The sequence below is a fragment of the Choristoneura fumiferana genome, chromosome 20, assembly GCF_025370935.1.
Source record: "Choristoneura fumiferana chromosome 20, NRCan_CFum_1, whole genome shotgun sequence".
Classification (NCBI taxonomy): Eukaryota; Metazoa; Arthropoda; class Insecta; order Lepidoptera; family Tortricidae; genus Choristoneura; species Choristoneura fumiferana.
In genome coordinates this window covers 2838450-2863708 of record NC_133491.1, presented here as the reverse complement: position 1 = coordinate 2863708, position 25259 = coordinate 2838450, and the positions used below count along the sequence as shown (strand labels likewise).

The 25259-nt window shown below is 38.5% G+C and overlaps 2 protein-coding genes across 2 annotated transcripts in view; one reads left to right on the top strand and one right to left on the bottom strand.

Annotated features, from left to right (window-relative positions):
• Nucleotides 1-555: 555 nt before the first annotated feature.
• CycJ (Cyclin J) lies at nt 556-11603 on the bottom strand. Its single transcript, XM_074103355.1, has 6 exons — nt 11173-11603; nt 10882-10992; nt 5316-5487; nt 4204-4485; nt 3325-3481; nt 556-2024 (listed from the first exon to the last, which is right to left on the bottom strand). Exons 1-6 carry the CDS (start codon nt 11281-11283, stop codon nt 1571-1573), a joined length of 1287 nt encoding a protein of 428 aa, XP_073959456.1. The 5' UTR covers nt 11284-11603; the 3' UTR covers nt 556-1570.
• Nucleotides 11604-11824: 221 nt separating this feature from the next.
• Nucleotides 11825-25259, top strand: part of flr (actin-interacting protein 1 flr) — a 29757-nt gene continuing 16322 nt past the window's right edge. The window contains exons 1-8 of the mRNA XM_074103347.1: nt 11825-11992; nt 12130-12342; nt 17249-17396; nt 18643-18823; nt 20491-20610; nt 21676-21840; nt 23899-24106; nt 24764-24892. Of these exons, the coding sequence (XP_073959448.1) occupies nt 11977-11992; nt 12130-12342; nt 17249-17396; nt 18643-18823; nt 20491-20610; nt 21676-21840; nt 23899-24106; nt 24764-24892 (1180 nt within the window). The 5' untranslated portion in view covers nt 11825-11976. The remainder of the gene's footprint in view (nt 11993-12129; nt 12343-17248; nt 17397-18642; nt 18824-20490; nt 20611-21675; nt 21841-23898; nt 24107-24763; nt 24893-25259) is intronic.

Genomic DNA, 25259 nt, shown 5'->3' with positions numbered 1-25259 from the left:
TTGGCAAACAGATCACTGAATAGAAAAATTGTCTTACAGACATGGCGAAACTATAAGGGTTCCTAGTTAACTACGGAACCATAAAAAGGAACACTGATCTCACTAAATTATTGGCAGTGGTGTAGCTATAGCAGGGTTAGGGGTCCGTGCACCTTATGAACCTTAAATTGGAAATTATGGATAAAAACCTAGTTGAGAATTAAAAGACGAGCAACGCCAAGAAAGAGAAGATAAGTAATTAAAAAATTCGGTGTCCAATTTTTTTTTTTGCATTGGGGTCATACACGGCTAACCTAGCTATGCCACTGATTATTGCTACAAAACGCTTGTTTACAATTAGCTGAGTTGGTTAAGATGTCTCCAGAATCGTCCTGCATATACATATGGACAAAAAAGGATATTTTAAATTTTGTTGTTGATCAATTTTGCTCGGCGAGTCGATTCTCTAGGCTCACAATAATTATCTAGCTGCATTAAAAAATGCTTCGTTCGCACTTCGCATACACCACCATACTTAAGTTATTATGATAAGAAGGAATAAGGATAATTTTTAAATGTTAGGAATTTAAATGTTCGGTTTGTTAATTTATAAATAAATTATGTTACATCATAACTAGCCGTGGTGGCCTAGTGGTTTGACCTATCGCCTCTCAAGCAGAGGGTTGTGGGTTCGAACCCCGGCTCGCACCTCTGAGTTTTTCGAAATTCATGTGTGGAATACATTTGAAATTTGAAACCTGCACAAACCTGCGAAGCGATTCAATGGTGCGTGCGAAGTTCCCAATCCGCACTGGGCCCGCGTGGGAACTATGGCCCAAGCCCTCTTGTTCTGAGAGGAGGCCTGTGCCCAGCAGTGGGACGTATATAGGCTGGGGTGATGATGATGACATCATAACTACTGTTTACTGTTTGCGAATACTTATAATAAAATGAAAGAATTTTTATTAATTTTTCGATTGTTTTTGAGTGATTTACGAATGAAGATTTAAAGTTTCTATTCGACATATCAACATGTTTACATATTAGAGCCATATATTTTTATGGGCTCTGGCCCCAATACCTTATTCCTTCTAGATATAAAATTGCTTAAGCATACAATATATCGGTGCTACAATATACAATTTAGCATAACATGTGTTTAAGAATTAGGCTAACTGATTGCATATGCCTTTACAAAAATGCATATAAAATGCAACAAATAAGCACGTGCAATCACAGTGTCCATATCTGTGAAGTTTTGGCAGTATGCTTTATAATGTAATATACACTTTTGTTCACAATAGACATAATAGGGATTTCTTTTCAGTTTATAGATAAGAGCAAGAAATATTTTTTTTCGGGAAGAGTTACCGAGTTATTTTAGCTAATCTGTTGTAATTATTAATGCAGTTACGCTTCAAATAATCAAAACTGACTGCTCAAGATCAATATCGAATATTTGCATCAGTTGACAAGATTTTTCGACAACTGACTTGACTGGAATTAAATACTTCCACTACATTACTTCATTTGGCGATAGAATCGCAAGCATTTAGTTGTAACTCACAAATATGGACCGACTAGAACGAAATCATTGAACGACCTGGGAAATTTGTGTCAATCGATACCTCTTCCTGTCTAAATCAACGTTGGCCTCTAGACCACGTTTCACAGCCATGCTAGTTGACGGTTGCCCCTCTAAACTAGCTTCTATAAGCCTTCGCGACTTAAAATACCTGTAATCGTTAGGGTTGTCGACTCTTACAGTCATATCGACAGCTGGCAGGTAACAATCTCGTACGTTGGTTAAATTTGCCGCGTTTAAGTCTAGCACGGAGTACATACTTGCCTGCACAGGGTGTTGGCGGTAAGAAGTGTCAACGTTTACATAGCTTCGAGTTGATGTACTGCAAGTGGACGAGGCGGGGGAGACTTGATGCGGGGACGTTGAAGGTGTTTGGTTTGGTGAAGTTTTCGCGCTACTGTATCCTTGATCAGTTTCAGACTCGACCGGGGCGTCACGTGATTTCAAGGTCTGCATCATCCTGTTAAAAAAAGGGAGAATCAGATCGTGTTGTTTTTGAATTAAGTGGTTTGAAAGGTACGTTGTTCAGTATAACGCTTCATTGTTATAACCAGTAGAAGGGAATCGCCATTTGGGATATCGACTGTGCAGGATATCAACCGCTTGGGACGTCAACCTTATTTGTATTGGTCTTTTCGGCCTTTGTTTCATCATTAAAAATATTCATAAACTGCTTTCACGCAGAGCGCGTGTTTTTTTTCACCTATCTTCATAATGAAAGCTGACAATATAACGAGTATCACATGTGATAGATAATGTACAGTCAACCTCATAAATAAGTGATCATTTCTGTACCTTGTCGCTTTCAGTCGTTACACAATACGGTATTTGACAACTCCTGATTTTGCTATATCTTAATATTATTATGAAAATATAGTGTTTAGCGAAGATAAATTTAAATCGGTTGAAAATAGGATTTATAGTGATTTTTTGAAAAATCTATATACCTGTCTCTTTCTCGAAACGCTTTTCTCTATGCAGCAAGTATGTCGGTACCGGCGTGTGACGTCACATGCAAGTATGTCTTTCTGTGTCTAATCTTGAATTTCAAAACCTTTATAACTTTGTTATTTGTAAAGGTAGCTTAAAAAATATTTTTCTATTCAATATAAAACATATACAAAATAGTCAAATACCGTATTTCGTATGGCTTTTCAAACATGACGTTAAAGTGACAAGGTACAAAAGTGATCACTTATTTATGACGTTGACTGTACTCGTAAAGTCGTCAATAAGACAAAAATAATTAATTCAGTGTGCAGCTCAATAGTTTCAGAAACGAAACTTAATTAAGTACGAAAAATTAACCCAGCATGACCGCATTCTTAAGGTACGCTTTTCGGTGTGTTCCCACTAGTTCCATTGACAGTACTATAATAGAGTTCTATAATAATACTGTCAATGGAACTAGTGGGAACACACCGTTTCAGGGTGTTTCAGCGGGTAGATATCAATTACAACACGTGGCGCCATCTTTTGACAAACGGCTGAACTATTTCGAAAGACACCGAGCGTTCATTCGGTTTAATGTTCTGCTCAACACGTATCGCTTAGTAGTGTGGGAGATTCGCAACTGGTGCGACGCGCTCAGCCCTAGCTCAAGATTTTCTTAGTGTGGATCAACAACTTCAAAAGACATCCTGAGTTCTTTCAGTCTACTAAACACCCCCGCACAAAAATTATTGTACTGCTTGTATCTTAACTCACTGTACTGGTGCTCAATAAAGAGCATCTGTTTTATATTGTATTGTATTGCTTACCGGTGCAGTAGCCTCGCGACGGGCGCGACGCGGGCGGCGGGCCGCGCGGTGGCTTGCGCGAGCCAGGCCGGCCACGCACTAAGCCCCAGGTCGGCGCGAGCGCACACCACGCAGGCACACCCCACATCCACAGACTCCACTACTTTCAGACGCACGTCTACAACAAAAATGACTTCTAGTTAAAATATCACATAATATTTAATAAAAATTACCAAGTATTTAGGGTAGTTCGATCGAGATACGTGTGCGTGTAGTTCGAAGGACTCGCGCTGCTAGGCACACTTCAGTCTTCTCGTGACCACGGCCACTGTAATGTGGTCGAAACGTCGAGGTAAATATTACTCGTGTGTTTAGCGTGATAAGTCCCGTTTGTGGTATTTTAATTTTGAGTGAAAATCACGCTATCGGAGATTAGAAGTAGGGTCTCATTCTCACCTTACTAGGGTAAGTAAATCAGTGTAACAATATTCTTTCAAGCTAAAATGGCTGGATGGGATTGGATGAAATTTTGTATGTAATAGCTGGGTCTAGGAAACACATATTATATACAGACTTTTCTATATTCTAGTCTCACTTTGACAAAAAAAAAACAAACGGAAACATTTCTGAGTGATAGTGAAAAATTACTTTTCGCTTTACGATTTCTCAATTACTGAAAACTCATGTTTAAACTTGAATTGATGAAGTTTGAGGTCCCGGGTTTGATTCCCGGCCGGGCAGATATTTGTATGAATACTACAAATGTTTGTTCTCGGGTCTTGGATGTTTAATATGTATTTATCTATATAAGTAAGTTTATCCGTTGCCTAGTATCCATATTACAAGCTTTGCTTAGTTTGGGACTAGGTAGATTAAGTTGTGTCAATTTATTAAACTTACCAGACAAAGTTAAATCCAAATAGGCATCAAGCAGTTTTGCTCCGTCCCTTTTGAACCTCCTCACAAACTTTGGATGTCTGGTGGTTAGGTCTCCGTCTGTAACCACATATTGGGCCAGTAGCGCTGCGAAGGTGACAGGTGTTGGAGCCAGCAGCCTCCATCTGACGTGCTGGCCAACCATCCATTCCAACTGACGGAAGGTTTTACCGCAGAGATGGACGTTGCTGATCTTTGATAGTGTTTTTAAGGTTGGTGCCCGGCTGAATTTTTCTTCACTTTTAGCTGGAATAAAGGTAAAATGTTTTTCATCACACTTGCTCGTAAACAGTGTCGTAACTTGCAGGCTACCTTGGTTGCAACCTCCCAAATGAAACCCTCGAACTTAATGTACTTGTCATGAAACCCGTGGTCGGTAAATGAGGCACTGCCCATACTAATTTTATTGTCATAAAGCCCAAGGTCGGTAAATGAGTTTGTTACTGCATGGCGTACTGCTGCTGCAGGAGCGCGTTGACATCTATGTACCTTACAGCACTAGACTGGCTGTTTAGAACAAAACGCGCGGCGCATCAATCATCAATATTACTTTGACACAACCCCTGTCACGGACGTCAACAAACTATAGTGAAAGGTTCACAAATCCGCGCTGTGAACAAATTTTGTGCGCCGTTATAATGTAAGAAACATGCAGTCTCAAAAGTCAAAATATCTTTATTCAATTTAGGCTATAACAAGCACTCATGAATGTCAAAAAGAATCTACTACCGGTTCGGATAAACCTCTGCTGAGAAGAATCTGGCAAGGAACTCAACGAGGTATATTTTTTTTTAAGCAGATTTACAATATTATTAAATGATATGTATACATCCCAAGTATTTAACACAACTTTATTTTTAGCACGGTAGGTTCGCTATTTGAAGGGATCGCTAATGCGGATCGGAATTATTTCCAAATATCCCTGTCCATGATATAATCATTAACTTTATAATACGCCTTTGATATTAATGTCTTCTTGACAATAGATCTGAATTTTGTATCCGTTTCATTTATAATATTTTTTGGAAGTCTATACATAGACGTCGATGGTGATAATGGTAATTCTGTGATGATACCTGCAAGACTCAAGCACGCCAGCGCGACGTGCGTCAGCCGGTCGGCTCTCAGCCGGTGGGCATCCATGAACTGGTCGAGCAGCGCCGCCGCCGAGTGGAGAGTGGCGATTGTCAAACCAAGCTTCTTGTTTATATCGCGCAACTGCTGTATTAGGGCGCCACGGAATTCAAGCTGTGGGACCAAAGAGATAGATGTAGTTAGTATTTTGTGTCGTGACAGGCATATTTTTATTTTATTTTTACCCATTTTTCCCATGTTGTCACGAAAACTTTCTAGTTCAGGGTTACTCAAAGTGGAGTACGATTCGACGGTAGGGGGTTCGCGACAAGGTTTACGTGAGTCCAAAAACCACCAGGCTGCAAGAGTAGCAAGATGATTAAGATTGGTTTTTGGAGTCTTTTTGTATTTTTTATTTTTAGTTTCTCCAACAGTCAATTTTATTACTTTCTTTGGGGGGGGTTCGCTATCGTTTAGAAACTTTAACAGGGGTACGTGGAGCGATAAGTCTGAGAAACCCTGTTCTAGATAGATATATTTATATCCAGGCGTTATTTTGCAGACATCCATATTAGTATCAATGAACTATGACCTTGCTAACATACTAATATTGTGCGCTACAGAGTAGCAAGGTAAATGCTTGTAGTTTATTGATATAATGTAAGGTAGGGGTCCCTGATTTAAGCAACTCCTACCCTTTCCTAGTCATTATTATCCAGCGGAGCCCCCTAAGATTCCGAAGAGGATTACATTATGCCTAAACGTTACCGATTTGTGGAACCCTAAAAATGTATGTTGTGAACAGCATGTATGTGCATCGAACACAGAACCTCCTTATATTTGAAGTGGGTTACTTTTGGGGACGATTAAAACGCGTGGATGATAAAAACGTTTCAATCGTCCACAAGCAAGTTGTTTCTACCGTCCCCACATCACATTTTTTAATTCAAGGTCAAATATTACTCATCAAAGACACTCTAAAGCTGATCCATAACAATCAAAACACGCGTGTATTCCTTACTATTACCCTCCAATAATTTAATCAGTCAAAATACAAGAGTAAACAAAATTATAAGAAAACATAGTAGATCACAAATTCATGTTTTTGACTGCGAAAAATTTCGATGGCTCCTCGACAAGTCCACGCGGCTCGGTCGCTCGAGCGCTATTGGTCGAGGATTCAGCCGTGGCCGACCGCGTGTTCTGAGTGTTGCGTCATACCCGTAGGTATCATAGTTTTCGAGAAATTTGACTTGTTTCAATCATAACGTGTTTCTATTGTCCCCGGTCTACCCTACTTTTTTAGGGTAAATGTACGGCATGATAATCGGCGGCAGCCTCGCTCGCCGCTCTCGCCCTTCGTTAGGTTTTTTTTTATTTCAATCACGGAAATCGTAAGGCATGATAATCGGATGACATAATGCTTCGGATTATCACGTCGTACATTATTGCTCGTACATTATTGGTTCCCTGCTAGTTCGGTACGGGGTGATAATGCACGACATGATAATTCGTGCATATAAGCACGGATCATCAGGCCGTGCATTATTAAGCGTGCATTAACAAGTCGTACATTAACTACACCCCTTATTTTATTCATCATATTCCCATTGTATTGTAATGTAATGTCAATGTATGTCCGTACGCGGTGTAGAGGCACAGACTGAAAACCAGCGCGGTGAATTATGCCGAAGTGATCAAGTCCTTGGTATGTACTTAAGTTAATAACGTTAAAATGCATATATTAATTTGCTATACTTTCATTAACTTAAATACAAGGTAGGTACATGTTTGAAAATCGCAGGTAGTGTACGATACCGTAGGTACATACATAGAAAGCATGTTAAGTAAATATGTAGGTAGATATAGTTCAAGTTAGTTGTACGGCAACCGCCCACGCAATAGCATCTAAAAATTGTATGAAAACTGGAAGTGGAAATACAGATCCTTTTAAATTTATGTTCGGCGTTTCCTTCAAACCAAGACCTGCGCCGTTCAGGTAGTCAATCCCATACTTTGGCATTGGGTATCCACCAGGTAAGTAACAACACAAAGCCCCTTTTTGTGTAAAACAGGGATCATAACCAGGTGCGAATGGTACCCTATCACGCGTCTTACGAATATTGTTATTGATTACGCTCTCAAATGGTACCGTTGTACTCAAAGCGCTTGTGACGGGATTTGCTCTAATTTTTTTTTGAACATGAAACTACCGTGAGACTCACTCATATTAAATATATTGACCCGGATAACTCACGTCTTATATCGAGTTTAGCTCGACATGTTTCGGGCTAATCCGTAGCCCTTCGCGATGCTCGCGCGAGCAGAGCGGTGGCGCGCAGTGCGCGTGTTGCAGCAGCCGCTGAGTCGCGTTGCTGGCCTAGTGGTTTGACCTATCGCCTCTCAAGCAGAGGGTCGTGGGTTCAAACCCCGGCTCGCACCTCTGAGTTTTTCGAAATTCATGTGCGGAATTACATTTGAAATTTACCACGAGCTTTGCGGTGAAGGAAAACATAGTATTAGCACAGTATAACAAGTTTCCCTACAGTAATCCGACGGTGAGACGCGGGTGGGAGGAGCCCCAGCTGCATACTTCGCCGTTCTTTGTAGTTTGGGACAAGTGTTCTAGTTCTAGGGCTATCGCGTTTTTTTGACATTTAAATTTATAATAAATTATATTATGGTGCATAAGACATGTACTGTGAGTGCGTGAAAATCTTCATCTCGCATAAATAAGGAACTAAGATTTCATTTGTTTATATAATTATATTTATTTACTTTTTATATAATTAAATTCAATAATAGGAGTTTTAAGTTCATTAAGTCTAGAAACCGAAAGTATTTGTCTGTTACTAATCTTTGTCCGTCTTTCATGTCGAAACGGAGCGACGGATCGACGTGATATTTGGCATACAGGTAGTTTATCGACCAGACAGTAACATAGGTTACTTTTTATCCCGGAAAATGCACAGTTCCCGAAGGAAAAGCGCGCGATAACCGAATTCCACGCGGGCAAAAGCTAGTTATAAGATAAAAACAACTGCAATTATAGTAATTTTTCTAGGTTTTCACAGTATCTATTAGAAGGAGAGCGAGGCGTAGTTTTAACTACAAGGTCTCGCTTTATATGATCTTTATACTAAACTACCCTTTTTTTCTATAAGATGCGCGCACACATCTCGAAATTTGTTACGTTCCAAAAATGTTAACACCCTCACTGTTCAAGTCATATAAGCCCAGCCTTAAATGATTCGCAGTTATAACGCGAACAAGGAATAAAAATTTTGCGAAATTGTAAATTCTCAGGGGATAATGAAATCTGCAATGAGGGTGAAGCCGGAATTCTCCCTTACACATCAGGGGGCCTACTACGAAATTCGAAGTTCTTATTTTACCGTCCCACTCACTCTCGTATTAAATAACATAACCGTCAGCAAGACTGCAAGATATGAAGTTCGAATTTTGCACTTCGCAGTATAAAGCCAGGCCCTATACCACGAAGTGCAAAACTCGAACTTCGTATGTTGCCGTCCCGCTGACGCTTATGTCATTTAATACGCGAGTGAAAGGGACGGTGCGATACGAACTTCGATTTGCGAGTTTTGTAGTAGCCCATCAGGAACGCGAACGAAATCGTGCTGCCGCGCGTCGATAAAATAATTGAAACTCGACTCCAAACTTGCGTCATGCATTTGTGCATTCAGTTTAAAAACAATTTACACTTGCACAATTTCATGTTAACCGAGTTAAAAATAGTTTTTTTTTTTCTGCTATTATCCTAATTGCACGAGCTCACTATATTATGTCGTAATCAAAAACTGTCTTAACTCAAAAAGCCCCAATTTTTTTGACAATTGGCATTTTGATTTTTGGCGAATTTATTGGAATTAAATTTAATTAGAAAATGTAATTTGATGGTTTTAATTTTTTTACGGCAAACTCACACAAAGGGTTTCTCGTACCACATTCTAATTATCATTATTACTCACAATATGGCACTTGGTTGTTGTTTTTTTAGAAAAATATGGCTCTGTCCATTGGAGGACAATTTTGCCAGTGTCTAGTAGGTTTTGCCGTTGTACGGTAAAAAAAATCTATAAAACGAAATATGAGAGGTAATGGTGGATGAACGATGGCAGCGCGAATCAATATGGCACTTAAAACGCTATAAAAAAGCGCATTTCGTAGGTGACGTTTATAAATATTTTTTTGCTTTTATTTTATTTTTATGATTTGTTAACATAGCACCCACAATAAATTCTGTAAATTATAATTAAAGGTTCATTTTTATTTTGAAATAAATAACGCATTTTTACTCAAATAAAAAAACAAAAGAAGTACAGATTGAATAAAATAAAATGATACTAATAAGAAGAAGACAAAGAAAACTTACCTAAGAAACCTTAACTATGTATATCTAATATGTTACTATGAAATAAAAATTATAAAAAGAAAACCCCGTCCAAAAGATCTGTCTGTGGCAGATTTCCCATGATGCTAAAAAGGTTCAAAAGATACAATTTTGTGACAGACATACAGCCATACAGCAGAGCCTTAGTGATAGGTTTCTGTTGGCATGGCACACAACTCTTAAAATTAATATTAGTTAAATTCAATTCTCAATAGTCAACTAAACACTTATCAGCTATGTAACAAGAATTACTTAACTTTATTATTAGATTATTACTTAACATTATCTATCTCTGAAGTAATCAGGAACCATGTAATAGAGGTACACCACATTTTATCATTTTTATTATCATTAAGTTAATTAGAACACGAGTTTATAATGAATTCAATATTACTTGTTGTTTTACATACAGTAATTGCAATTTAAATGATTTTTCGCTTTTTTTTTATTTATATAACTAAAGGTCCCTTTGGGTGGACCTTTTTTTTTTTTTGAAGACCTTAACATTAAGTCTGAGTGGGAATTTATTGTGTTAAACTTCTTTGATAAAACACTGTGCAGATTGTTTGTAAGCTTGTGAAAATTATTACAAATTACTACATATCCTACACATTTATTTATTTGATTACCTATGATTTATATTTTGTTCTCACAAAAACAGATAACTTTGGAGGTCACAATTTCACTTTGATGGTGCAGACTTTTTTCTACTTATATTTTAACCATACTTTAGTCATATAAATATGACTCAGTCTCAAGGGCAGTACCGGATTTATATTTTTATGAATGTAGGCCACTTTATCTTTCCGCGGCCTAATGTACTTGTTGGACTTCATCCTCTGCCGCCCATAGGCCACGGCCTATATGGACAAATCCAGGACTGTTTTGAATCTATATGACCCTCAATGCAAACCTTAGCCTAGTTCAAGGTTTATTTAGTTTTAGTTTACTAGCATAATTTATTAGTTGTTTATATTTTCATTTGAATAATTTATATTAGTATTTGAGACAAACAATACTAGAATGTAGGTTTTTTGCTCCCTATCAATAAGGTAATTAAAAAAAAAGGGATTAAAATAGACACCTTATCTTTAATAATTGTAATGTCGCCTCGTTTGTTATCAAACAGACAATGATTTAACAAAATTTACTCTTACCTGAGGGGATTGCAGATGTATCTCCAGTTTATCCTTCTCTTGTTCCAACAGATGCTGCCAAATATCTTCTCTGTATTCGCAGTGGTATTCATCTTCAGAATCTTGAATGGTCTACAAAAGAAATATGATTCAATATTGTGTAACAAATAAATGATGGAGCAAGTTCTTGTGCAATTTTAAAAAGCACACATTAACAAAGAATATGTTTCGTTATACATTTATTTCAAATTTCTGCTAATTTTTACGTTTGAGCGTGTATATTAAATGTATAAAAGTAAGTGTGCAACTTACGATTGCGCCGAGTTTAGCTTCTGCTTCGGAAATGCTCTTTGTTCCGTTTTCTTGAGGAGGTTGGCTCCTCACGCTGGACAGATTCAATTGAGACATGTTCAAGGAAACCATGTTCTAATTTTTAGGCTGGGAATGCGAAAGAAAGAATAAAAATTTGCGATAACTTTTAACACGTCGACTGATCCGTGACAACCACCACGTGGAAACAAGTGTCAAATAATATTCTTGAAAAACGCCACAATTTCACTATTACTGCTAAAGCCTAGTATTTCATTCACAAACATAACTCTTTATTGTTCCATCAGAGCACAATTGCTGAATAAAAACACAAGCAATGCAGCGTTTTTAGCGATTTTCCGTCACATGATGCAGTGAACTCGTTTCAAGACATGACACAGGGCGAAATGAAAATTGACACTGACACCAAGTAAGTAAAGAAAAAAATTGATATGCCTGCTTTTCCATAGCCAAAAATGATTCTAAAATGTCTATTGTCTATGATCAAAATGTCGATTAGGCACGTTACACACTTGCCGAACCATGAACTAGAGGAGAGCACACTTTTTCCGGTTTATTTTACATTTCGAACAACACTAGCCCATACCCATATATGGGCAAAAAAATAGGGGCAATTCTGCCAACACTACATAAAATATTATACATTATACGTCACTTTTTGTAGAAGGCTAAGGCTATGGATTAGCGGCTGATAGTGTTTTCCAAAATAGATTGAAAACTATTTAGTTTATTCTAGTTTTTTAGCTAAGCACTTGTAGTTGTAAACTAATAAAATTTAAGCAAAAGATGTCTTATTCGAATAGTAAGTTCCAATTAATGAATTTTAAGTGTCCGGAAGCATGGGCTGTGTCGATAATGTTTCAGAAATTCCTTCGATTTATGTGATGTTTGAAGTTATTAACAGTTTTAAAGGGTAATATGGTGGTGATGTGTTTGCAGAATACGTTTTCGCGGCTCTGCCGAGGACGCAGCGAGGTACACCGCTTGTTTTGGGTGGTGACCCTAAGGGCCGCAATTTCCTGTATACGAACGGGAATTCAGTTATCATTCGTGATATCGAGAACCCGGCTATCGCAGACGTGTACACGGAGCATTCGTGCCAGGTTAACGTAGCCAAATACTCCCCGAGCGGCTTCTACATCGCCTCAGGAGGTAGGGTTATCTTTTATCATGATTAGCTTGTGAATCATTGTTTATCTTGTACAGCCGGTATTTATTTGATTGAAAATTTCTTACTTTTGAATAATAATGCCAATATAGCCATTTAAGAAAAAGTTTTGCTAATACTGTTATATGTGTTGTTGTGTTTGATATGCATGCATCAGCTATAAGCTGCCTGTGCATTATAAATAATAATAATAATTGTATGCACAGCCTACAATGAATCAATTGGAGTACCTACTTGATAAAGTGAAGGAATAAGATAGCAAAACTCATCTTCAATTCTGTTTACATCGTCATCAAATTAGACCAGTGTTCTTGTACAGTCAAGGAAATTAAATCACTACCTAGGGTGAAACCTTTCTGTTACTAATGTCATATTGACATTCCATATTGCTAAAGAAACCATGACAAAAATAATTAAGTAAAGGTTCCACCCTGGGACGTAAATTAAATTCCTTGACTGTACTTATTAAGGTTTGTTGGGGTGGGTGAGTATTTGGGTATTTAAACCGCTGTCATTATTCTCAACACTTTTTTATCAGATTTATTAAGGAATGGATACAATTGGAGCTGTATAAATAGCAGTGCTTGGGTCAATATTAAATCAACATCAGTTAATTCTAGATTCCGTTACAAAGATGTTGAGAATAATGACAGCTGGAATATTCACCCAGGTAAGACTGGATCTGGGGAAATCGAACTACTGCCATGTTTATTTATTTATTTATATTCAATTGCTAACATGTAGTTGTTTATGTTGTTGTTGTTTTTCATAAGGGGAAGATTTAGTTAGGTGGGACATAAAAATAAATAAAAATAAAAATAGCCTATATTCAGTGGTAATATAAAATACAACATATAGTTTGTTGACACCAGCCACATTAGTATCAGGTTGTCTCCAGGACATAGGCCTCCTCCATCCGCTGCTATTCTCCTCTATCCCTCGCTTCTCTTCAAAACCCTTTAGGCAGGTCATCCCTGAGAAAGGCAATACAAGGTGTGACATACTACTTGCACAAAAAATACTTGCAAAAAAAGTTTTCAGCTGTAAGTTAAAATTGCATACAATAATGTGTAATCTGTGACCAGAGGAGATATTGCTTAACGCTTTTGACACTCGCGATCACAATCAAATGACAGCTTGAGCAGAATTTTGGCATTCGGCCGAAATTCGGTTTAAATGCCGAATATTCGGCACTAGAAAAAAAAACGTACTTGTGCTATTTCGACTGAAATTAATAGAATGCATGTCTGCCATATCAGTAGAATATGCAACAAACTTAATACCTATTAATTTAATAAATATCTTGATTAGGTACAATTCTTAAAATCAATTTAAAAGAAAAAGTTTTTGGTTCACAAGTTGCACAAACTAAACATTATGTATTTTTTATTATTAAAGGCTGTTTTCAACAACCTCGTTGCATTTGCAATAACAATTTAAAATTTACTAGAAGCAGGTTATTGAACCGAAGTTCGGCGGATTTTTTATTTTTACCGAATGTTCGGCCGAAGTTCATATTTGGTTCAAACCACATTCGGCCCATATCTAATATTGAGGATAAAATTAGCATTCCATCAACTAACTAACTAAAACTAACTAGTTTGGCTCAGTGACCCAAAATGAGTCTTGGCCTCCGAAACGAGAGCTTGCCACTTAACCCGATCCTGCGCAACTTCACGCCAATTGCCGGCTTGAACAAAAAAAAAATTTTATGGGTTTTAACTTCAGTCAGAAACCTGTTGATTTAGTACAGCATTAATGCATGTGCGCCTTAATATCCATTATAACACTTGTTTATCTGCTTTCACTATATGTTAATTCCGACACACTTTTCTCACACTTAAGTTTAATTGCCTGTGAACAAACTTTATGGAAAGTAAATACTCTAGATACATAAATTAATAGGTACAGTGAACCAGCACTTACATCTGACACAACAAATCATGCATAAATATCTGATATGACTAATTCTAGGGCTGGTCGGACATGTCAGATAATTTTGCATGTTCCACTGTGGCAGATATTAATGCAAGTGACTATAAATACAATACAATACAATACAATACAAAGACTCTTTATTGTACACCAGACATAGTAAGCGATACAGACAACAAATTATTAAAATTACAAGGTGAGCAATAGGCGGCCTTATCACTTAAGAGCGATCTCTTCCAGGCAACCTTTTTTACAGAAAGAAGGAAGGACTAGTTTACAACAGGTGGTGCATCAAAAGTAGATCAGAAAATTTAAAAGTAACAGCAATACATCTACGAATACATACATAATTATATCGTACATATAATATACATCCAAAATAAATATAGGTAGTGAGATAAACAGCAACAAATAAATAAATTATAATAAGGCTAATAATTACAAGATGACAGATAGTGCTCCTTAAGCATAGATTTAAATAGTGACAAAGACTTTGCTCGTCGTAAGTCATAATCCGCTAAATTCGTCCGCTAAATTATAAAATAATAAATCTTGTTTTTTTTTCTTTTTTTGTGTAGTCATCAAAGCTTGGAGAGGTTGAGTTGTTTTGAGAAATTGCATAACATGGTAGCTGTCCCATGATCTTTCTCTATCTCATCCTCCAGCCTGTATATGCATGTCCTACTGGTGGGCACAGGCCTCCATTCAGAGTGTGAGGGCTTGAGCCGTAATTCCCACGCGGGCCTAGTGCGGAGTGGGAACTTCACACACGCCATTGAATTGCTTGATTTGTGCAAATTTTTCTTCAGCATAAAGCTTGTGGTAAATTTGAAATGCAATTTCGCACAAGATTTTCGACAAACTCATAGGTGCAAGCCCGGATTTGAACCCACAATCCTCTGCTTGAGAGGCCATAGGTCAAACCACGCCACTACCCTACCAGGGCTTTTAATATTATTACCATTCATAACTATTTTATAGTATTTTTTTTTTGTTTAATAAATACCATTTTAAGTTTAATTTATTAAGTACTAGCCGTTACCCGCATCTCCGTCCATGCAGAATTCGTTAATTGCTGTCCCGCTGGAACTATGCTTTTTTCCGGGATAAAAACTATCCTATGTCCTTCTCCGTGACTCAAACTATCTGTATACTAAATTTCATGTAAATCGGTTCAGTGGTTTAGACGTGATGAAGTAACAACCAAACAGACTTACAAACTTTCGCATTTATAATATTAGTGGGATGAGACTTTAGAACATTTTCACGGTAAACTAAAATAAAAAACCGGCTAAGAGCGTGTCGTACACGCCCGGGATAGGGTTCCGTAGCAATTAAGAAAAAATCAAATAATATTTTTCTAAGGATTTCGTATTGTGTAGGTAGGTACTGAATCTTCCAAGTTTAGGTATATTTTATACCTTAGACTGCTATTTACTCTTAAACTACTAATAATTCTCAAGCAATCTTAGACGCTATAATTTTCCTTGTAAATTTGATATATTTACTACCATTCTGAATTTTTCAAATTTTTCCACCCAACAGTTTAGATTTTAGAGGGGGGGACGCTCGATTTCAATATTTTCACTGAAAATTTGCACGTTAAAGTTGAATATTTCGCAAACAGATCACTGAATAGAAAAATTGTCTTAGCAACCCCCCAATGGTTTTAAATGGTTTTAAAGACATCCAACAATACCCCACAATGTCGAGAAAAAAAATCACCCCCACTACGTCTATGAGAGGTACCCTTAAAAACATTTTTTTTACTTTTTTTTATTGTATCACTTTGTCGGCGTGACTGAAATGTATTCATATCAAATTACAGCTAGAAAGTACTAACGGCCTCTGAGCTTACCCGCGGACAGACAGACAGACGGACACACATGGCGAAATTATAAGGGTTCCTAGTTGACCAAGGAACCCTAAAAAAGGGAATTTCGAAAAATCCCATTTGAAAGAAAGAAAGAAAAGAAAGAACTGCATTTATTCACAACAACAATATTATTAGGTACAAAAAAAAAAACAACAAAGGTATGTGCCATTGCGGTTATGAATCGGATACTGGCTCAGCATAATGCTGAAGCGTTAAGATCACCCCAGCGCTGATTTTCAGCCAGCACCGTCGGCAACCCTCGGACCGTTATAAAGACATACTACAGACCATTAACTACATAAATAAATAGATAATTTGTAAAGTATAAAACTAATTTATTGTGTGACTTGTGCTAGGTACGTAGATATAATTAATTTTACAACTATTATTATTATGCACATAGATTTCTTATCCGCCCTATGATCCTCGATGTCTCTAACTACTGTGGCTTATGCTTTGCTATCTGGCATTCAGTCACGATTTTCTTAGGTAAAGATGCAGTGGTTTCTGCGGAATCTTGGGAAACAAATATAGATATTATCAGTTATTCCACAGTCCCTACATAAACTTGGTTTAATTCTGGAGCGAGTTGGCTGCCGTCCAACTATCCAAGCCATATTTATGCTGCTAATGTAGCGTTTGTCATTAGGTGGCATATTTATGATCAAGTGTTTAGTAATTAGCTAAAGGGAGCATCTTGTGGCGAAATACGGCATACAATACAGTACAATACAAAGACTCTTTATTGTACACCAGAAATAGTGAGCAATACAGATTACATTTGACTATTTTTTATTTAATTTATAAATTAAAGTTAAATTACATTTGGCAGCAAAGAAATCGAGCCACCCTTGCAAATTTTTACGTTTCCATGATAACATTTACGACCTAAAAATCAACGTAAAAATTGCAAGGGTGGCTCGATTTAATTGCTCCCAAGTATATGCTGTTCGAAACAAAAACAATTTTTAAGCTACAGCTGACGACATCGAGAGAGTTGCGGGCTACCGGTGGATGCATTCAGCAGTCGACGTTTTCCGGCTGATGATGATGATGACTAAAATCTATTTTTGTTATAGATGCGTCTGGCAAGGTTCGTATCTGGGATACGGTTAACAAGGAGCACATCCTCAAGAATGAGTTCCAGCCGATCGGCGGACCCATCAAGGACATTGCGTGGAGCGCCGACAGTCAACGGATGGTGGTCGTCGGGGAGGGGAGGGAACGGTAAGCTAATAGAGTCCCTAGTCTGTCTGTCTGTGTGTGTGTGTGTGTGTGTGTGTGTGTGTGTGTGTGTGTGTGTGTGTGTGTGTGTGTGTGTGTGTGTGTGTGTGTTGTTATCCTGTTGGACGCTGTAAGTAAGTCCACAGGATCATTTTTAAATAAATAAATAAATAAAAGTGCTTAACTTTGTTTGCGAACTACCTTCCGCTGGCGTTCGTGTCGTCACAGCCTAGTGTGTATATGTCTTTATTTTCTCTCTCTCTCTCTAACAAACATTTCGAGAATCACAGAAGAGATCACAAAAGGTCGCGTTAAAACCCGACTTTAGTTCTATCTTAAGGCGGAAGTAGTTCCCTGTGACCTTCTGCATACAGTTGGATAAGGTCACCGCTTTGTTACTTTGTTAAAACTGTCATTAGATTTAAAATGTGATTCAAATTAAATGAAATAATTATCTAGTTTGAAGATATCTAGATTGTATAATAAACCTAAAATTTAAAGTAAAATTAGAATTGATTGTAATTATCTGTGGGCTAAAATTATTTTTGTGATAAAAACGTTCCCTGGAAAATTTAACTCTTTATTATTTGAAAATCTAACCGAACAGACTGAATCTAGTCTATTATGAACCATCTGGGTCAATCATCTTTTTGCTGTTGCTATTCTCTCCCGTAACTCAGGAGACATAAGACATACACTTTGTTAGATAAATGTTTGCAATGTATAATATTAGTATGCTTAGGAGATGAGCCATGAAGGAATTGCCTTAAAACTGTCGCAACTCTTTTAACTTTTAGTGGATTTATACCCCATAATATCATTTTAAGAGCGTTTATACCTGCTGAGCTGGCAACGTTGCATTTTTGTTAGTTTTTCTCGATTATTCCATAAAAAAATAATGAAAATTAAAAATGTGGTCTGATAGAACTGTTCTTAATAGATAAGTTAATGTGTCTACTCTAATAATTATTCGCGATAGACTTTTGTATTCTTTAAAAACAAATTAATGTTTATTTAACGGTTTAAAAAAAAGTCTATAACGAATAATTATTGAAGTAGACACATTAAGTTAACCTATATATTAAGAAGAGTTAATATGAGTTCTATCAGACCACATTTACGTTTTCATTCCATTTGGCACAAAAATGCAACGTTGCCAGCTCAGCAGGTATAAACGCTCTTAATAGGTAACTCAAGAGACGTTACCATGGCAACAAGCGACAGTAAAAACCCACCTAATGATTTTCAGATTCGGCCATGTATTCATGGCGGAGACGGGCACGTCAGTGGGCGAGATCAGCGGGCAGTCCAAGCCGATCAACTCGGTGGACTTCCGGCCGGCGCGCCCGTTCCGCATCGTCACCGCGTCCGAAGACAACACGCTGGGCGTCTTCGAAGGACCACCGTTCAAGTTCAAGTGCACCAAGCAGGTAAATAAACGTCCATGACCAGGCGCCTCTTCCCCAGTGGGCACGTGCCCACAGGACCCCGCGGTAGATTGGGCCCCCCCTAGTCCCTACTCCATTACTAATAACCGATACTCTCAACTCTCGTTTGAAAATCAGGCTTACCGAATGCATGCAGCATGTTGTGCCCGGGGCCTCTAATAGGTGAAAGACGGCCCTGTCCATGACAATGCGATGTAGATCACTTCGTCTAAAACGCAGCTGGTCTAAATAGCAAGGTGGTCTGAAACTCTTGACATTTTCGTGTCGAACACATGAAAATCATGGGTTTGGTTAGGTTAGAGTTGCGTCAAGGTGCGAAGCGCCTGAGCCACGGGAAAGAGGAACTCCGCGGCGGCTTTGGTTCATAGATGAACGGAGACCGAGTAGACATTCGGGGAACTTTTTAGACCACTTGCTCTAAGTAGACCAGCTGCTTTTTAGACAAAGTGATACTAATTTATTGAATCAGGCGTTACTTTGCAGAAGTCCATATCAATGAGCTAAAAGAATTTCTTTGCTCACCCGCATGAACACGCAACACGCATATTTTGCAAAGGTCGCGGGTGAGCAAAGAATTTATTTTAGTTAATTAAAGTGATACTAACCCGACAAGGATGGCAAACCCAGGCCAGTGCCGCAACCACAAAATAGCCTGCCAAAGCATTTTGATTTCGTTGCCAACACGTTGCTCGACCAGCCCTGCTTCTTTCCGTATAATTTTAGTTGTTAGTACCTCCGCTAGCTGACGCGGATTACCCGGTACGGACTCCCGTCTAATAAGAAATTGTATGAACAGCGCTAACTGGCGCGGGCGCGTGCGACGGATTTTAATACGGCGGGTGTCCGTAGTGGGATCCGCGAGCGTGCGCACGCGGCGGGCGTCCGCGCCAGCTAGCGGAGGCACTTAGGTACCTCCAAAAGTAGTGGCCCGGCGCCCTCTCACTGATTGACTGGCCAGCCTTAATTGATGTTTTAATGTTTATTTGGGCACAAACGGTACATGGTCTTGTCATTACTTTTTAAAAAGTTCGTACTACCTCAGAATCAATAATTTTACTGAGTGTACTTTATGGACAACTAGATTTTACCCGCGGCTTCGCACGCGTAAACTATTCGATCTGGTAGTTACAATTTAAACTCCGGGGGATTTTACAAAATTCCCTTGCGAATTCCCAAATTTTATATCGTGGTCTTCATTGAGGTTGTTTTAAGAACAACTGTCCAAAATTGCAAGACTCTAAACGCAGCGGTTGTTATTTCGAGATTTTATCCCTATCCCGTGGGAATATCGGGATAAAAAGTATCCCATGTTTTTCCAGGTTATAAATTAAGTTTTTGCCAAATTTCATCCATATCCGTTCAGCCGTTTCAGCGTGAAGAAGTAACAAACATACTCACTCACCCACTCACAAACTTTCACATTTATAATATTAGTAGGATTGGTTGGATGTTGAGAGGGACCTGAAAGCCCTGAATATCTCACCAACGACAACCCAGGACAGAGCGTCCTGGCGCCGACGTACAAGGAGGCCCGACCCCAGTTGAAATGGGAGGGGGGCAAGAAGAAGAAGAGTAGGATTGGTAGGATATTGCAGGGGTAATTTTTGCTCTTAGGTAACAAAGCAAATTAACTACTTGTACGTTTTCAGGAGCACACTCGCTTCGCTCAGGCGGTTCGCTACAGCCCCGACGGCAGTCTTTTCGCTTCGGCCGGCTTCGACGGCAAGATATTCCTGTTCGATGGACTCACTTCTGAACTAAAAGGAGAGGTGAGGCAATAATTGGGGATAAGGCTTGTAACGAAAAAAAAAACTTAATTTAAACTGAAAAGATTTAATCAAAATAATGAAGTAGTAAAGTTTATTTAATTTAAGCTTTTTTGACGTTAACGTAAATGTAAACGTACTGTGTACTCCTTATAGAGCTTCTTCGGGACCCCTTCCATGTCAGCTTTTAACAAACTTGTTTTTACTTGCTGCATTCCACTTTCTGCCGAAGTCGTCCACGTTTTCCACGTCCACGTCGTCGTGGACGACTTTTATCTTTTATATATATATTACTTTTACTATATCGTAAACCATAAGTTCTAGGGTCAACTTTAGTGCCATAAAAACTTTACTTTTTAAGAATATTTTATCAAAAACAATAGTTTAAAAAAACCTCACATTTTTAGCTGTGGCTTTTAAAGAACGCGCTCAGGGAGTTTTTTTTTTAAATGACGATTGACGATATCTCAAGAATTAAGCCATTTTTACTAAACCTAAAACCTCATATTCTGTCAGTATAGTATATCGTCGATTTCTGGGAGACCTTGTATAAGTGAGAAGGTACATGCTCAGCTATTTATTTATTTATTTTATAAAAAAATATTCTCTTGTGGACTTAGCTCAGCATGTACGGTGAGGAATATGCTTCACTGCGCTGTAATCAGACTCCCTCTACACTGTGTACAGACATTACACGAGACGGGTAGGACTTGACCTAACCAGTATCATGAGACGTTACCATAGCAGCAAGCTACCCTAAAAAGTTGACTAATGACTAACCCCCCTTATTCATAAACGACAATCAAACCTATTTTAGTTAAAATGCCGCTAAAATTCGTTTGTCCTTATCTGTCACTTCGACATTTGTATTTGTTAGAAAGGGACAAAGCATTTGTTAGTTAACATAGGCTTGTTAAGTTTTATGAATAAGAGGGTTACCCTCTAATTTCTAGGCAAACGTGTACCATCTTAGGCCTCATCTTCGCCTTCCATCAAGCGAGATTGAGGCCAAACTTAAGCCTATTTTATATATAAAAAACAAAAAATAATATCGTACTGTGTCGCCAGTTCGGCTCGCCGGCTCACAAGGGCGGCGTGTACGGCATCGCGTGGTCTCCCGACGGCAAGCGGCTCCTGTCCTGCTCCGGAGACAAGACTTGTGCGGTCTGGGATGTGGAGACCAGGGAACAAAGCATCCTGTTCAATATGGGCAACGCTGTGGAGAATCAACAGGTCGGTTTGCTAGTTCATAACTCAATATTAAGGGCCTGTTTCATCACTTGTCAACTTGTGTCAGTGATGCCGTCTCTGTTTGTTTTGTCCGAATATACAGAGACAGCATTACTTTTATCTGACACTTAAAGTTAGTTGACAAGTGGTGAAACAGGCCCTAAACATTCATTTATTTATTACTTACACACAACTGTCATTACAGGTTTTAGTCATTAGCCGTGGTGGCCTGGTGGTTTGACCAAGCAGAGGGTCGTGGGTTCAAACCCCGGCTCGCACCTCTGAGTTTTTCGAAATTCATGTGCGGAATTACATTTGAAATTTACCACGAGCTTTGCGGTGAAGGAAAACATCGTGAGGAAACCTGCACAAATCTGCGAAGCAATTCAATGGTGTGTGTGAAGTTCCCAATCCGCACTGGGCCCGCGTGGGAACTATGGCCCAAGCCCTCTTGTTCTGAGAGGAGGCCTGTGCCCAGCAGTGGGACGTATATAGGCTGGGATGATGATGATGTTAGTTCTTTACCTCAAAAGTACAAATTTCTTGTAGCGATTCACCGAATCGCATTTCACCTCGATCATAGATTATATTTAATTATAGCGTCCTGTCACAATCGTGTTTTTTTGTCGCTATTAGTTTTAGTTGCACAAATTAATTATACTAATGTAAAAAGCTACGCGAAAAATTGCATCAAGTAAAAGTTTCTATTGAAATTTTGTTAGTAATTAAGTAAAGTTTAATTTATGCTTTTATAAATAAATAAATAAATAAATATAAATAAATATAACGGGACAATTAACACCAATTAACCTAGTCCCAAAGTAAGCTTATAGCAAAGCTTGTGTTATGGGTACTAAGCAACGGATAAATATAATTATTTAGATAGATACATACTTAAATACATATTAAACACCCAAGACCCGAGAACAAACATTCGTATTTTTCATACAAATATCTGCCCCGACACGGGAATCGAACCCGGGACCTCAAGCTTCGTAGTCAGGTTCTCTAACCACTAGGCCATCTGGTCGTCAAAATTAAAATAAAGCTTTTGAAGTAAAGAACTAACAAATAGTTTTAGTTTCATTTAGGTGTTATTTAATAAATTACACATAACACAAAACATGCAGTGTAGTTTTGGTAAATTTGTTCGGTGATAAGATCCACCTGGATTGCTACCCGACTAAGTTCATCTCATCTCCTGTTTAACCATAGTTTGACCCTGTGTGCCCATATTTTTACTACGTCCTTGCTCACTCACTATGAAGCTTTTGGTCCCGGGTTCGATCCCCGGTGGTATAGGTAGTGCCACGAGAGTTGAAGTGAATGATTGCATACACAGCTACAACATGTCGTGTAATGTCAGCAGAATTTTGACATTAACTCATTCATTTAATTCATTCTCCTTTTGTGCAATCAGTTCTTTTTGTAGCTGTGTGTGTAATCATTCACTTCAACTCTTATGGCACTATCTATAGCAGACATTTGTAATATTAATTCATTAATTTCAATTGCAAGCTGAACTAACGTCAAACAGACCTCACAATATTAGCGCCATCTAGTGGTTTAGGTAGTATAAGTAGCATGGCGATTAATATTGTATTGTATATCTCTATGACTATGTAATCTATTTTGATAAATAAATCATTATCTTATCTTATCTATAGATCTACCACTTGTCAGAGAAGTATAGAGAATGTAATTTTTACAAACAAATATCTATCTCCCTAAGGCTATGGTCTCCTATAAATGCCATCAGCCGTTTACAGCGTTACGTCGTACGCTGCATGACAATGCTTACCATAGAGACTACACTACTACAGAGTACTATTCTGCCCTCCTAAGCCGAAAGGCGCTATCTCAAAAAAAATCGCTTTTCTGTAATTTACACCATGTGATGCAGAATGTTTTAAGCTACACAATAGATTATAACTCAAAAGAGTTTTTTTTGAGATAGCGCCTTTTGTCTTATGATGGCAGTATTGTGGTCTCTTTCACTCATCAGATATCGCTTATAGCATAAAATAGGAGACCATAGCCTAAAATATCACTTTTTTTCAGGTATCGTGCCTCTGGCAAGGCCAGCACCTCCTGTCTGTGTCTCTGTCCGGTGAGATCAATTACCTGGACGTTAACAACCCGGACAAGCCTCTCCGCGTGCTGACCGGACACAACAAGCCCATCACCTGTCTAGCGCTGCACCCGGACAAACATACTGTATATACCGCCAGCCACGATGGGAATGTTACCTCGTGGAATGTTGATACTGGTAAGAAGGGTTGGAAGATTTCCGTAGTCATTTTTAAGTTTTTTTTTTCCGACTGCCCAAAGAAGAGTTGTTTTTCTAGCGTGTTTAACGAATTTTAACATAATTGAGGTATCATTAGATTCGTCCTGACTGTCAGAGTGACAGAGAATATTTAAATATGGCGTCCGTGAAAAAAAAATATGGCGTATCAAATTAAAGCTAATAATTAGCTCATTCTAAATGTTTACATTATAATATTTTTAAGCAGCCATTTTAACAGAAATAACGAAAAGAATAAAAAAGAAAATCAAAAACACGACAGCCTTAAAAAATATAAAAGAAAAAATAGTCTACTACGTTTGGCAACCTGTTTTATTTCGCAACTTTTCATTTCCCAACTTGACTTTCTGAAACTGTAAATATTTCTTTTTTCTTTAAACTAACCTAACCTAACCTAAAGAGTTCTACACGATGGCCCTGAAATTAATCCTGAAATATTTACAGTTTTAGAGTTAGCGAAATGAAAAGTTGCGAAATAAAATAAAACAGGTAGCCGGACGTTACGATGCGAAAAGGCAGTACCCGCTGTTCAATAACTTACAGTTCAACAGTTTAATCGGGTTACTGAGAATTTTAGAGCTGTTCACGATTTTAAATAGGCATTTTTGTTTATTGCAGGCGAAGGTCTACACATCCTCGGTCAAGGTCACGGCAACCAGATCAACGCCATGAAAGCCGGCAAGGACGGTTCTCTGCTAAGTTGCGGCATCGATGACTCGCTGCGACGCGCCGTGCCCAAAGCTGAAGGTAGGTCAAGGTCACCAGAAATATCAAGGTCACGGGAGCCATATATCAGCGACATGCGAACCTGCAAGGACGGCTCATTGCTGACTTGCGGCATCGATGACTCACGGCGACGAACCGTGCCCAAAGCCGAACGTAGGTCAAGGTCTACATAGAAGGATTACTAGGTCACCGGAGCTATAAATCAGCGACATGCGAACTTGCAAGGACGGCTTTTTGCTGACTTGCGGTATCGATGACTCACTGCCACGCGCCGTGCCCAAAGTCGAAGCTAGGTCAAGGTCACGAGAGCCATGTATCAGCGACATGCAAACCTGCAAGGAGGGTTCTCTGCTGACTTGTGGAATCGATGACTCGCTGCGACGCGCCG

Coding starts and splice junctions, on each gene's coding strand:
- CycJ (XM_074103355.1), bottom strand. CDS start 11,283: ATGGTTTCCTTGAACATGTCTCAATTGAATCTGTCCAGCGTGAGGAGC. Junction 10,993..11,172: donor AAGCTAAACTCGGCGCAATC/GTAAGTTGCACA, acceptor TTTCTTTTGTAG/ACCATTCAAGATTCTGAAGA. Junction 4,486..5,315: donor GGCGTGCTTGAGTCTTGCAG/GTATCATCACAG, acceptor CCTTTATTCCAG/CTAAAAGTGAAGAAAAATTC.